Source organism: Hirundo rustica, chromosome 1 (genome assembly GCF_015227805.2).
Source record: "Hirundo rustica isolate bHirRus1 chromosome 1, bHirRus1.pri.v3, whole genome shotgun sequence".
Taxonomy (NCBI): domain Eukaryota; kingdom Metazoa; phylum Chordata; class Aves; order Passeriformes; family Hirundinidae; genus Hirundo; species Hirundo rustica.
In genome coordinates this window covers 43,494,797-43,509,838 of record NC_053450.1, presented here as the reverse complement: position 1 = coordinate 43,509,838, position 15,042 = coordinate 43,494,797, and the positions used below count along the sequence as shown (strand labels likewise).

The 15,042-nt window shown below is 38.5% G+C and overlaps 1 protein-coding gene across 8 annotated transcripts in view; it reads right to left on the bottom strand.

The window, feature by feature from the left end:
- NOL4 (nucleolar protein 4) overlaps positions 1-15,042 on the bottom strand; it is a 190,692-nt gene that overhangs the window by 79,019 nt on the left and 96,631 nt on the right. For all 8 annotated transcript variants that reach the window (XM_040081638.2, XM_040081648.2, XM_040081612.2 and 5 more), the window contains one exon: positions 1,411-1,694. In XM_040081638.2, coding sequence (XP_039937572.1) covers positions 1,411-1,694 — 284 coding nt within the window. The remainder of the gene's footprint in view (positions 1-1,410; positions 1,695-15,042) is intronic.

Sequence of the window (15,042 nt, the reverse complement as noted above, 5' to 3'; positions counted from 1 at the left end):
ACCAGTAAGATCAATGGGTAAATTCTATGACATATGCCATTTCTTCACCCTCCCTACTGTAGGCCCTCATGAAAAACACCATCCTAGAAAGCTAGCTAACTTAACCTACAAGATCCATCTTTATCTACAAAATAACATCCTTGCCTCTCCTTATCCACATAATAGAAACTACAACAAAAAGCCCTCAGGGGATTACAGCTTCTTAAAGCAAACTTGTCAGTTTTAATTCAGGTTAGGTACCTGCATAGCACAATCATGAAGAAACCAAATCAGTTCCTTTCAGATGTTGATAATTCTCTGGTCAGAATTTTTTTGGCCATACATTCTTAACATTCATATGGATTAATTCTTGTCCAGGCTTTGGTGAGAGGTTTTTTTTCTCCCTAGTAGCTGGTATAGTGCTGTGTTTTGGATTAAGCATGAGAATAATATTGACATCATACCGATGTTTTAGTTGATGCTAAGCAGCGCTTACCCCAAGGTAATGATTTTTCAGGCTCTGCTGTCAAGTAGGTGCACAAATGACTGGAAGGGAGCAAGCCCAGGACAGCTAACCCGAACTGGCCAAAGTGAGATTCTGCACCACAAAGAATATTGCCCAGTATATATATGGCCAGAAATTGTCAATCACTGCTCAGACACTGACTGGGCACTGGTTGTGGTGAGCATCAGTGGCTGGTGAGCAACTGTATTGTGCATCACTTGTATTTCTTGGATTTTATTCCTCTTTCTTTTTTTTTTTTTTGGTATTCTTTCTCATTACAATTATCACTAGTAATAGTAGTAGCAATATAATTTACTTTATTTCAATTATTAAACTTATCTTATCTCAACCCATAGGTTTTACCTTTCTTCCATTCTCCTCCTGACTCCACCAAGGCAGAGAGGGGAGTGAGTGAGTGACTGCAAAGTACTTAGTTGCTAGCTGGGTTTAAACCGTGAAAATTCTACAGATACATAATAGATGTGATGAGATGGCCATCTGTAAGTATACATACATATGTATCTCCATGTTTATATAAATATATATATATGTATGTATCACATTATATACATAATTTTCATTTTTCAATAATTTTTTTTCAAATCAGTAATGTAGATAGTTCTCAATAAATGGATAAAATTCATGTCTGATGGAGAACTACACGATTTTTGCCTGTGTGTCAGCACAATATATTTGCCTATACATATGCATTCACCCATGTACATCCCCTACACTTAATGTACGTATGCATCATATATGTGTAACAGAGCATACAAATCTACATATGGCATATTAGTAATGATCTGACAAACATTAGACACATCACATTAAGTGCTTAGCTGCGAATAACCTTTAGTTTGGTCTCACAAATCTTTTTCTTTTCTGAACTACATGCTGCATATCTGGACCATGTGGAAGCATCTTACCTTGCTTCCATTTTCTCTTGCCTCCCGTTCCATCTTGAGATCAGAAATTAGGAGAGTCTTGTATTTGTTCTTTCCATTACTGCTGTGATCATCTAGTCTGTATTCTGAAGTCAGCTGAGCAGAGAGGGGACTGTCACTCAGGTTCAGAGGCTGCTCATCCTGCTCCAGATTTGTTTTGCCATTACTGTTGGTTTCTGCCATCTCCCTGCAGTGTGTTCCCCCTGAAGCATTGGAACTGTGTCCCACGGTTTCATTGCCATTAAAACTCTCTGCAGCTGAATCATCTGTTAAAAAAGATATATTTTCAGTTACATGCTACATAATAATCTCTGTCCAATTTAAACATAATTTATATGTTCACAATTTTTTTTTCAAAACAGAATGAGAACTGTTTATATTACTAGCACCAGTACATTTCTGCAAAAAGCACACACACTCCACATTTTCAAGTAAAAGCTTTAAGTAAATCCATAAAATATTATTAAGTAAAAGAAAATTGTCTGGGCTGACACTTTAGTACCACTGTGTACATAAAGGACAATCACAAAAGATTTTTAGGGACAAAGTGATAAAATCTGCCTTGATCAATCTGTCTGTCCATATGCCTTTGGATTTATTTAGATTCTTACACCACACTCATTAGTGCACTATTACATATTTCTGAAATCAACAGAGGTGTTCGTGGTACTGAGAGAGAATCTGAATCTCAGGTTTTAAGTGTGCAGAACAGCATGTGTCATATCCATAAATATCCTCTTGCAGAGATACAGTGTAAATACATCTGATATGTTCAATTATGGCAGCAGAGATTATACTGAAAGAGCTGATTCCAGAAACAAAGATCCTGTCTTCATTTTGTTCAGGTGCCCATTCACTTCTTTCATTCATTGTGTGTCATAATATACTTAAAAATACTGATGAATAGTCGACTGAATTATAAACCTGAAAGCTCCATCGAAAAACTCTGGATGTGTCATTGTTTCCCTTAAGATTTTATAGCTGGCTTGTATGATTAATGTGTGTCTTCACATACTTATGGATTTGTGCATCCTGTTCTTGTCAGTACCAGAATCTTTCGGCCAACAGGCTATCTAGTAAAACATTTTATTTTTCAAACGATTAATTGACAGCAGAATCTGGTACTCAATTTGCCCTCTTCTTGTTCTCTACAGTGCCTCTTTTTTGCCAATTTACATGGTTTTGCTAATGGTGCAAACACCTGTCCAGGGCTCTACAAGCATTCACTTATTGCAGACTATGAAGCTGGAAATAAAACTGGGGAGTCAGTAGTCAGGAATGCATTCAGATTGAAACTGGACAACTGGACATACAGAATGAGAAGGATCTTAATATATTAGCACTTTAATATACCATCTTTTTCAGGCCCTTCTAAACAACTTCATGGAAAAGAAGCAAACACATTTCTACACAAGAGGAAATTAAAAGAAAAAAAACAACCATCAGGACATATCCTTTAACAGATGTGCTCAGAAATACTAATGCTTTAACTATATGATTAATCAAATTGTTGACTCACCATCATTATTACAGTAAAAAACAACTAAATCTCAGATGAGATTTTTAAAAGAAAAGAAAACACTAGATAAATGGGTAGTGAGCTAATTCAATTAAATACTTAGAAAACCAGAGACAAAAAAAAAAAAAAAGCAAGCTTAAAAAGCTATCATGCATTGTTCTCTCACTTGCTGCACTCAAAGAAAATTTTTACGCCATAAATATATACGGGTCTGGGCATACAGTATGAACATATTTTTAAAAAATTCTTTTTTTTGTAAACCTGTAAAAATCTAATTTCATAACAATACAAATTAAGAGTCATAATTTAAATAATTTTACTTAAGGAACATTTTTTGTTCTTCTAAAACATCTGTATAACTAATGGCTACAACTGAAAAAAGCTTATGCTTCTGTATGTATCACTTTTACCTTACTTCTTGGGAATACCAATGTACATACAATAAAAGATATAACATTCCTAGAATAAGACTTTTAAATGTGTACACCAAACAAACTTGTAACAGAGCAATGCTGCTTGAGGATTTCAGCTGTGTAAGTGAATAAAAAGAGCAGGATTTATCCTTAATAAACCTTCTAGCATACCCTGAGACTTATGTCTTCAAGGCCATAACACATTAAAAATTCTAAACATACTTTCAGAAACACATAAGCATTTTCACTATTCCAAAACAGAAAATGAAATTCTAATATAAGGTCCTTATTTTTTAAAGAAAACAGACACATTTCCAACTTATTTTAAAAGCGCTGAGATAAGAAAAAGAAATCCAGATTTTTTTTACCAGAGAAACACTTTGATTACTGTTGTATTGAGGACTGTTAACAGATAATTGGTTTCTTGAGTAACAGTTTAAAAAATGAGTAGTTTCAAATTAATTGAATCAGTTACTCACTGAGCGAGGGATGTTCTTCCCTTTGAAGGGCTCAGAAAATTCCCTGTTGTCAGCAGCAAAGACAGAAACAAGCGAGTAACCAGAGGATACAAGGAACCACCTAAAAGGTGAGGCACTGTCTACCCAGCAGCACACAAGTCTGATCCCTCAGGAACTTCTCTGTGTTGGTGCTCAAGTTTCCCAGCTCATGCAGTGCAGAGGAACCACTACCAGGACACAGACAGCTGAATGGGAATGATGAGAACTGTGCTAAGAGCTAGATCCAGGAACAGCCAATTCTCAAGCACAGCTGCTAGTTTTGCCTAGCAATAATGCTTTAATTTCTTTTCTTGTTGCCCTGTGTGACATATGGTTGATAACTAAATCTTACAAATGTGTGAGAATGTTACAAAGCAGAAGAAAAAATAATCTTATATTTGTTCTAAAACATGACCACTCAGAAGAATTCCTATTTTGAGTAAATGTGATCAAGCATTATAATACTCTGAAACAATAGAAAATTTTTATTAGATTTTTGCTTTTCTTATCAAAAGCTTAGTTACTTGACAGCAAATCTCGGTTTCTACTATAAAGTCAAATATCTGTTTTTACAGTCATTTAACCTTGCTTGTTAGAGATGGGAACTTGTTTGTCAAGATAATGGTCAGGAGAATGGATCCAATGGGTACGGTATGAACCACGCTTTTGTCAAGTAAACAGAAATCTGTATTTCCATAAAAGAGATGAAGAAAAAACAGAAAGTGGTTTAGCAATAGTTTCTTACAGATGTTACCAAGGTAACCAGATTACAAGATTTAGTACATTCCTCCTCCCTGGGCAGCTGTCTATTTTTGCTAAGAGTAAGGCTACTTTAAAGCAAGAGTCCCTCTGAAGGTATCATAGACACAGAACACATAAGGAATGACTGGCTTTGGGGAAAATGGCAAGAGGGTCTCGCCCAGGAGAGAAAAGTGATGCTCATCCTTGGATATGGGCAAACACAGCCCAAACACCTCCTGACCACTCCTGGGCCTGCAAGGACTGTAAGCATTCACAGTCATCACATGGATGCCAAGGGACAAGAACAGATCCATGGAGACACTCAGATCACGTTCCCCAGTGGCAACTGCCTCTGCCAGAGGCAGAAGGTGAGACCTCATCTCCTCACTGTGTCTGGTGCAGCTGGTGAGCGGGGCTGTACCTAAAGCAGAGATGGCAGCGGGACCAACAGTTTGCTCACAGTTTTCTCACCTTCATATATCACACCACCTCAGCAACAACAAACTGCTAATGCCAAAAGCCTCTTCTCTTACCAAGTAGTTTTTCACCCTCCCTCCAGCAGAGGCAGAGGCAAAGTGGCTTGGGGAGGTCTCGGGAAAGAGGGGCTTTGTCCAGCTACGGCCACTGGCCCCTCCTCCTTGTCAGGAACTCCATAGTGATGAGGTCCACCCCGGAGGCAAGGTCCACCCCAGCCTGGTGCACGTCGGGCAGCAGCCATGGGCCCACTGCGGAACTACCCTCCCACAGGAGGCTCAGCAAACCACAGCATTCCTCTCTGGGCGCACTTTGGCCCCACTTCTGGTAAGAGGCACTCCAGCTTCCCTTCCCATGCCTGGCTGATGAGTGCAGTGAGGCAAGGGCAGCACATTTTCTCTTGTCTCGTCTGAACCACCATGGCAGGGTAACCTTTATGGAAAGACCTTCAGAGAAGCCTGCCAGAGGCAGAGGCAGATGAGAAGGGAGGGAGCAAAGGGGCCCCAAGCCCTGCATTGGGTATTTGGGCAGTCACAAAAGAGGCTGTGGGATGAGCTCACATCTTCATCACCACCCAGGCCTGTTTTTATCCACAAATATCAGCAATGACAGAAAATCAACCATCAAATGCTGCTTGCTCAGGGCAAGACGTGTCTTTGGGAACTGTGCAGCTTTCAAACCCTTATCCGAGAATGCTGGAAGACTGGAAGTACATCTACAACTGGTTTTGTTACTTAAGCCTGAAAAGGGAGAGTCTGGCTGCAAAATACGTATTCACTTCTAAAAATAGCGAACTCCTGGAGTCTCCTCCACCTATGCAGAGCTGCTCTTCCAGGGATTAAAGAGTGTCACCCCTCAGCAAAACACTCCAAGAGCAGAGAGAAGGTACATTTGGGTGCGGCAGCAAGCCACCTTCTTGCTGAAGCATAGGGCACTCTCTAGGCTTAGGCACAGACTTCTCACACTCATGGACCAGTATTTCTTAAAACCTCTTGATGCCAGCACCTCCTTCTTCCACTTTGCACACTGCTCCTGTGCTCTGGTCGGAACAACACCCTTTGGACATCTTTAGACCAAGTACACTCCATGACAGACATAATGGATAGAACAAGGGGTAATGGCTTTAAGCTGAAGGAGAGTAGGTATAAATTAGTTATTAGGAAGAAATGCTTTACTGAAGTACTGGAAAAAGTTGCCGCAAGAAGTTGTAGATGCCCTGTCTCTGGGACTGATTAAGACCATGTTGCATGGTGCCCTGAGCAACCTGTTCTACAGTTCTATGAGTCTAATTCTCAAAACAAGATCTACAGTAAATTTTTTACTTCAAGTTAATGTCTTATTACATAGATTACAGCTTCCATTTCCTCCTTCCAAAACCCACTGAGACCAGCAAGATACAAAGTGACACCAGCTTTATTTTTGAACACATGTGAATTGCACATTCTTTCTGTGAACTTTCCAAGCTCATTGCAATCATCACTGTGTTAGATTTTCTCCCTGCTTTTGAAGGAATTTTGGAAATGGTGGAAGAAAAGAAGGCCACACATGCAGACAGACACTGATGCCTGCAAATTCCAAGGTAGCAGGCACTCAGGTTAAATGAACATTTTGAGTGGGCTGCCTGTCGACAGAGCATCTCTGAGAGCAGCAAGATGGGTAACTGTTCCTTCTAAAAGGAGGAGATTGGAAGTGAACGAGCTGAGTGGGATGAGTGAGACTGAAAATCTTGCTGTGCAAATGCAGGCTGTCATAACACCCACTCTTAAAGACTGTCTACCAAAACCCTGGATGATGAAGGTTGCTTTAATCTTGTTGGGTTGGATACCATCAGCCCAGACCTTGAAAATGCCACCTTGAACATGGTCACTTGCAAGAGGCAGTACTGCAGACCAGAGAGTGGCAGGTTCAAGACCAGTTTTGAGTTTGTTTGAAAACGATGCTGTTTTCCTTGACCTTTGGCTTCAGTAGTACATGTGCTTTATTTTCCCATGTTAAAATACAACTTTAATGAAAATAATATGCTGTGTAAGCAAACATTATAAACTAAGTTAATTACATTCCTTCCACAATACCAAGGCAACCTTCCTAATGGGGATTAAAGGGAAAAAACGCTCATTTGGTGGCAACAGACAGCAGGCAGTTTTGGGAGAGGAGAACCATGAATTAGACAAAAGATGGTGTACAGTGCTGACTCACAGAAACTTCTGTAGTATAAAATATTGGAGACTTTTCTAAATGAACTGATAAAAAGGTAAGGACACATTTCATTCCCACCACTTTTCATAAGGACTGTTTAACACTAATTTGTCACAGTTATGTATTTGGTCATGCTTCATTTATATCGCAAGTCATGTTTGAAGCATAAGTTCAATACATAACCTAACAGCCAGTCCAAATCAACTCTATCTATTCATCATCTCCATTCCCTTTCACATTTTTATATAGAACAGGGATTGAATTAATGGAGGTACAGAGGTGATCTCAGACCTTCCCATTTCATAGAGCGTAAGAATGATCATAGTTGGTCTGATAAAAAATCCATTTAGTCCAATATCCTATCTCCTAATCACTGGTTATTAGGAGATGTTTAGATAAGAGAATAAGGCAAGCATATACAATTCTTCCTCCTGTGCATTGCTGAGCCCTTAATAATTTCAAATGTAATTTTCCTGAGGAGGATGTGGCTTCTAGTTACATGCTGGTGCTCAATATATTTTTTTCCTTCCAAGTATCCAGTCTTTCTTTGAACCTGTATAAATCTCAAGCACCCTTCTCTGCTCCTCAAAAAAATTACTGCTGCTATTTTCTGTTTCCCTATCCTGTATCAAGGAAACAAAGAACAGGATTTAAGAGGTGGGGCAAGAGTCTTTCCAGAGGACAGAGCAGGGTGGTGCTCATAGAGCTTAGTCTCTTTATTCTCAGTGAGACTGCATTTGGTGCGTTACAAGAATATGTATTAATTGTCCTCTTCAGTTAACCTCAACAACAATAACAATTATTTTTCTCCTTTTGACATGCGTGCTTTCCTGATGCGTTGCCTTCTGTGGATTCAGCTATGGAGCTCACTGCATCGAATTTAAATCTGAAATGCCCATCAGTTTCAGTGATGCTTATCAAAATATTCCTTACTGTTATTTTCAGTGGTGGAAGAATAGGACAGTCATACACTCACTCACTGCATGAGTTTATGAAAAGAAAAAGGAACAGAGCAAACTGATCCTTAGCCTTGTCAACAAGAGTACAGTAAATCTGATATGCACATGCACATACACAGTGGAATCAGCATTAGCCAGGCTGCAAACCTTATTTTATTATTAAACAAACATTTCAGTAACTCACAATTTTCTATGGGTAAACATCTCTTCTTGTTGGAGGTACAAATCAGGAAGCTATTTTATTCAATTATAATGTTAAATAACAGTGCAGTGAAAAACTGCCACACCATGACATCAACAACTATCAGAAAAATAATACTGCCCTGTCAGTCACAGCATTATAGAAGGGATCATTTATAAAGCCTCATGAGTGACTTGCACACTTACTTTTTTGCCTGCAGAGCTACTGTCCCCGCATATGCACAGCAAGGAAATGAAGGAGCATGTCTATTAGGAGGGTACTGCACACATAAATAACCAATTTGAAACCTCACTGGGTGCACAGCAGCCTTATTACCACTATGTATCTAGCTCGTCCTTGTTCTTTGGCCTTTACACTTCAGAACACAGAGCCCTTACTGCCTCTGGGAAGAAAAATCCCTGGTTTTCCCCTTACACTGGAGAAACCTCCAGGGTGCTTTTTGTGGCAAAGACTCCATCAAGCAGTTCTCAATGCAGAAAAACTGCAATTCTTCTAATTTTTTTTATGACTCATAGAGGATCATATTTGATGATATGATAGGCAAAATGTTATCTGGCACCAAGAATGTGGCTTAGAGCTCCATCTCTGGGCAAGCACTGCAGGAACAATTTCTCAGCACAACAACATGAGTGGTACCAGAGGTATTGCCTTATGCTCACCCCAAAGAGAACTCCAAACTGCAGGGCAGTTTATGGGTAAGAAGCTAGGAACTGAGGAAGACTGGGAAGACAGGCAAATAGGACTCTTACGTTTGGGGGGTCACTAAAATTCCAACCCTGCACAGAACACATGAGCAACAAAGACATTTGAGACTGCAATGTATTGTGAAAGGGAGAAATGTGAAGCCTTTTCTTTAAAAAAGAGGTAACCTAAGAAATCTTGCGCTCTCCTCTTCCTTGTCCAGCAGGAAGAGGCTTATGCTTTAGTATAAGCGGCAGCTGCCACTGTTTCTGGCAGCATGAAGAATCTGGTGCTGTGCCAGTAGCAGACAAAGAGTAATACGTAGGTGCGTGTTTGGTGCCAAAACTTCAACCCAAAGGGGGCTAAAAGGAATTATGTTAAACTTATCTGCCATTTGGACACAGTGTGGGTGTGTAGCGCTGAATTTTACTTCATCAGGATCTGCCAGAAGACAAAAGCAAAGAGGAGAGATCAAGTAGGAGTCAGTAGAAGAAGTTCTGTGCAGACTGGATGCCCCCAAACTTGGAATTTTTAATAAAGCCCTTTAAAATATACCCCACCAGCTTTCGTGTGTTGAGTGGGTTCAAACAGTGATGTCAGTCTGTATTTCATTCTGCAAGGGTGAAGTCCTGAGCACAAGCAAAATAAGTAATTGCTTGACAGCTCTGCATCCCCTCAGCAAATTGCTGCCTACTCTTCCAGAGTAGAGAGCAGAGGCTATGGAAAGGCTCATTATACCTCCTCCATCAGTAAAACTGGGAAAGAAAGGAGGGAGAAGCCATAAGAATAAACAGAAATGGCTGCTTTGAGCTTCATATGTCCTTAACAATATTTAACCCACATTCTGACTTGGGCCCCCAAACTTTACAGTACAAATTGCTGGATTTGCTTGTTTGCTGTATTCCAAACAGAGAGCTTAGTAGAAGTTTCCTCTTGAAATATGACAAATCATATGTCTGTTAATATTGTGCTTGTCACTAGATGACCACAACAAAGTAGAAATAAGGAGAAATCTTACCTACGCAACCAAAAAAAAAAAAAACCAAGAGAGAATTGGGAAAATATATCCATACCTTCCCAAATGTACAAAAAGCAAAAATTCTGCTGAAGTTCAAGAGATGCTATTATTGTATTTCAAGTTTTATTTCAGAACTATTTTGAAGATGACTTGCAAGCATTCTTTATTTCATATTTGTAATTTATACACATTGTCAGTAGTTGCCAATTGCTATTTAGGCACATAAAACAAAGAGCAACTGAGAAAAAGGTGCCCTGTCAGTCCAGTATTTTGAGTACCTTCATAATAATAAAAATAGTTCAATTGAGTTGATAGCATAATTCTCAGTAACAATATTTCTACAAATAATTCAGACTCATTGGACTCTTCATGATCATCTTCATCACTCTATAGTTCAGGATTTCAAAATTCCAATCTAATTTTATTGTTTTGTTGGTTTTTTATACAGAAAAGTATAGTCTAAAGACTTATATTACTTAAATTAAAGCAAATTTATTATTACAACTGCATACTAAAAGCTAAGACATGAAAACTCCTCAAAACTAGAAGTGAAAACATTTACTGTGATTTTTTTTTTTCCCCCTAGCTTTCATTATATAATGTTGGTAAAATGAAGCAGTTTTTTGCAAAACATTTGTTTTTCTCTCTGGAACAATTCTGTCAGATCCTTTCCACTCAGTTGTCTCCACCCACATTAACAGAAAGGCTTTCAGGAAAATTTCCTACCTCAGCAGGAGTAAAACACGTGCCTCTGATATTCACATACAGAATTTTAGTTTGAAAACAGATAATAAACACACAATTGGGAAGAAGTAGAAGTAAAGTATGTGGAAGTACGAAGTAGGAACTTACAGCCTTTGTTCTTCAATGTATTTCTGGTGTTATCAACAGTGAATTAAAACTTCCTCAATACATTAGAAAAGTGGACGTTAGCAAATCTGAGAAGTCAGAACAATAAATATGCAAGTGTAGGACTCCATAAGGGTTGCTCTTTCCTTGTTTAGTGGCTGTGATGTAATTAATGTTTTTGCTGAGACAGAGTCTCTGTGAGTCAAGTATACAACCCTATTACAAATAAACCGTAAGTATAGAAATTCAATGAATTCCAGAGCTTGGAAAGCTGCTATTACAAACTTCAGCAAATAAGCATGTCTGAGGGAAATAAATTACATGTCCTGTTTCAATTCTGTTTGCTTTTGATTGTGCCACTTCAAAATGCTTATAAATGCCAAAAATGCCCTGTACATTACTGTTTCCTGCATTGAGCATGCCATGGGTAACAACAATAAGTGATCTCCTCACTGCTTAAATGAAAACACTGTTCTGGTCACATAAGACAGCACTTGATAACAAACTTGGCCTTTTTTCATCTGGCAAGCAACAATTTTTCGAATGGTTATACCCATTATGCCTTTCCTACTGTATTTTTTACTCTATCAATTGTAAGTTTAAAAAAAATCAGTATCTCCAATGTTTAAGTGCCAGCCCAAACACCACCAAAAGAATGCCAAAGGTGGTGAGAGTCAGCAGTGCTAAAATAGTCAGCAGTGTTACCTGAGCACAAAAATATTGCCACTGAAGTAAAGGACAAAAGCCTATTTTGAGCCTCTCTAACATGCTGACTACAATTATAAGGCAGAAAAATAAGCAGTCCTGATGATTGACCTCCCTTTGATCTGAAAAGTCTGTAGTGAGTAGTGAGTAGTGAGTAGTGAGTGCTAAAACTGAAAAGTGTGATGTATAGGCATTATCATATTCAAGATATTAGAATCTGCTTGGAAGTTTACAACAGTTCATGTTTCTTCCTAGTAAAAAACTCTATGTCCCAAGTCAGGAGAATCCTGAAACATGTAATATAACTTGGGTGGAAAAATGGCAAATTTGCAAACTTTATTCATAAATGTCCACAATGTGAGGAATTTGATACCAATTGGATAGTATTGCTCAGAAGATATCAGAGCTCCCATGAGGTATTATCACTACAGGAAGATCTACCTTCATTAAAGTCACCACTTTTAATCCCAGTTTTCCTCATAATCCTACAAATGTTGACTTCCAACCTGACTGACAAAATTAAAACATAAACAAGCCTTTTTGTTCGCAGAAACCATTTGGGGGTGGGGGGGAGGGAATCGACCATGTTTTTTTCATCAGTGTCAGTAACTTTTTCACAATTCCCAAAATATAGATGAGGCTTTGGGATTTGGTTACACATTGGCTAAAAAGGGACTAGAATAAGTGGTATCTGAACACCAAGGAAAAAAAAAAAAAAAAAAGAGATTTTGCTAAGATGGTCCAAAGAAACTGACAGGTAGTTCTGGCAGACCTGCTGCTAATCCTCACCAGAGCTGCAGAGTTGAAATTTTCACTGCCAAGCCACCTGAGTAAGCAATGCATCTCCTGTTTCAAACTTTCCCTCCCAGTGCTATGCAGTGGAATCTGCTTGGGTGGGAAACAGAGCAAGTATGCAAGCACGTAATGAACAGCATTGGAAATGAAAGATTAAAAATTGAAAACTTCTTACACTTGAAAACTTTTGCATGAAGGCTATCATTTTACACTTCCTTTCTGGGAAGCTAATGCCAACAAAATCACTACAGGTTCTTGAACTTAATACTATTTAGTAACATTCAAAAATTTTCTTCTCATTAAGGCAGTCAAGTTTGAAACATCACTGAGAGCTAGACTCAAAATCAGATTACTCAAAAAGGCCAGAAAATAGGGCAAACAGAATACCACCCTTCAGTGAGAAAACATAAGCTGTTTTGCTATTCTTTGCAGACTGAAGAGGAAGTAAAATAACCAGTCCATGATTGTAACTCACTAGGGACTTCTGTTAGGAAAATTCAGCAATGGCACAATCCACACACAGTGTAATTGTTGCATGTGCTTTTCCTGTGGTTTACACTACTAATAAGGCACCATCACCAATGACATTGAAGAATGTTTTAATAACAGCAAATCAGTCCTACTCTCACTAAAATTTCAACATTTATGTACAAATTGTTGTTAAATGTCACAGCACTAAAAAGGGAAAGAATAAACTCTCACTAAAGAGTTGTAATACAGCTGTAATACCTGCTTGGCCTCCTTATGATAGGGGACTGACTGAGAATACAGGGCAGCATGGAATTGTAAAAAAGGACCATTGAGCTGGCCTAACAGATCTGTGTGTAGAAACCAGCAGACTGCTCCTGGAAAAACAAGAATTCTGTCCACAGGTGATTTTCTCTGTGGTAAAGCTAGCTTGGAGAGAAAAGGGGAAGCCTAGAGTAAGAGCACTCACAGATATCCTTGGTGTTATTCTAAATAGAGAAGCTAGGATGAGGATATTTCAAAATCTGATTCATAATTTGTTTTCCCTTTATACTCTGTAAATGAGATCATTTGGTCCATGGTATGCTTTTGTATTTTGAAAGGATCAGCACTGTATAGGTACTTTAATCTAATTGAAATGCATGTTAGAAACAGAAACATATGTACGACAAACAGCTGTAGGGCAGACCTGTTCCCAAGCTTCCAGAAAACTTAGAAAATATAGTGTTTGCAAAAAAAAAACCCAAAAAACAATTGTGAGAATGAACAACACTTCTAATAATCTTATTTCTGCTTAGTTAAACTGCAAATGTTCCTCAAAACAACAGAATCCTGACAAATTCTTTCAAATCCTAGATCATTACTTTGCAATTCCTAACATCTTCATAAACTCACCTTCCTTCCTAAATAATAACTACAAACTATTTCTGAGAGAATTTGGTTTTTCAAAAGCCAAATTAAAAATTCATAGAAGCAGAACATTGATCTGAAGATGGGTGTGAGAATAGATTAACCTTATTTCTTCTGGGTGGAAAGTTTTTACCACTGGATAGAGCAGAAAAGTTATGTGTGCTGAAACATTATTTCAACCCTGATCATGGATAGAATGTTAATTCTAACAACTATTATGATCTTGGGGGGGGGGCTTTATCTTTTATATCCAATGTAAGAGCAAAGATTAGGACCAACAGCCAAAAGATTGAAATGCCTAGTGTGTTCTCTTTCACATAACACAAGCAGGTTTCCCTTTTCGCAACTGCAAATAACTGCCATCAGAAGAAATAATAGAACCAAAGCAACAACAACAACAAAAAACCCAACAACCTAAGGGAGAGCTGTCAATGGTAAACACACTGCAATCAAATCTATTAATTGCACTTCAAACACAAATTTAGTTGTGAAGGTTTGTTGCTGATGATGATCCAGGTAGGCAGCTTTCTGAGACTGTTCTGAATTCTGCATATAAGAATCATCAGAAACTTCAGAGCTAGGTATTTCATTGGTCCCCAAATTACAAAACAACCTGGGGTAAGCATGACTTTACCACCCCTGATTAAGTCAGTGTGCTGAGCTCCAGCATACAGAAAACTATTGACACAGGTGTGAGAGGAATGACAAAATTTGTCTTTATAAACAAGCCCTGGGTCTGCTGGTAGATAAAACTAGCACTGAGAGATAAGAAAAACAATGGGAAGGATTCTACTGATTGATGAATGGAAAAGAAGATACTTGCCTTTACAATCAAACCTATGAAATTGAATATTGAAAGATGAAAGCAACAATAGGGAAAACCCATAAATCCCATAAGAATTAAAAATTAGGGGGGTTATACATTAAAAGGGGAATCTTAGGTCTTAGGCATTTCGGGAAGTCTGTACCTCTCAAGTACTTCAGCCAATGGGGAAAGAGAGAGGGAAATGAGGCCAGGAAATTAGGATAAAAAGGAGGCTGCGTCCTCTGAAAATCCGAGAGACCGCAGGGGAAATGCCCCATGGCCTCTCCCTTTATTCGAATAGAGTAAAAGGACTCCTCTGTCTCCTTTTTGGACATAAAATTCTAGTGTTCGTAGATTAATTTTCCTAACAGGTGGAATGCTCA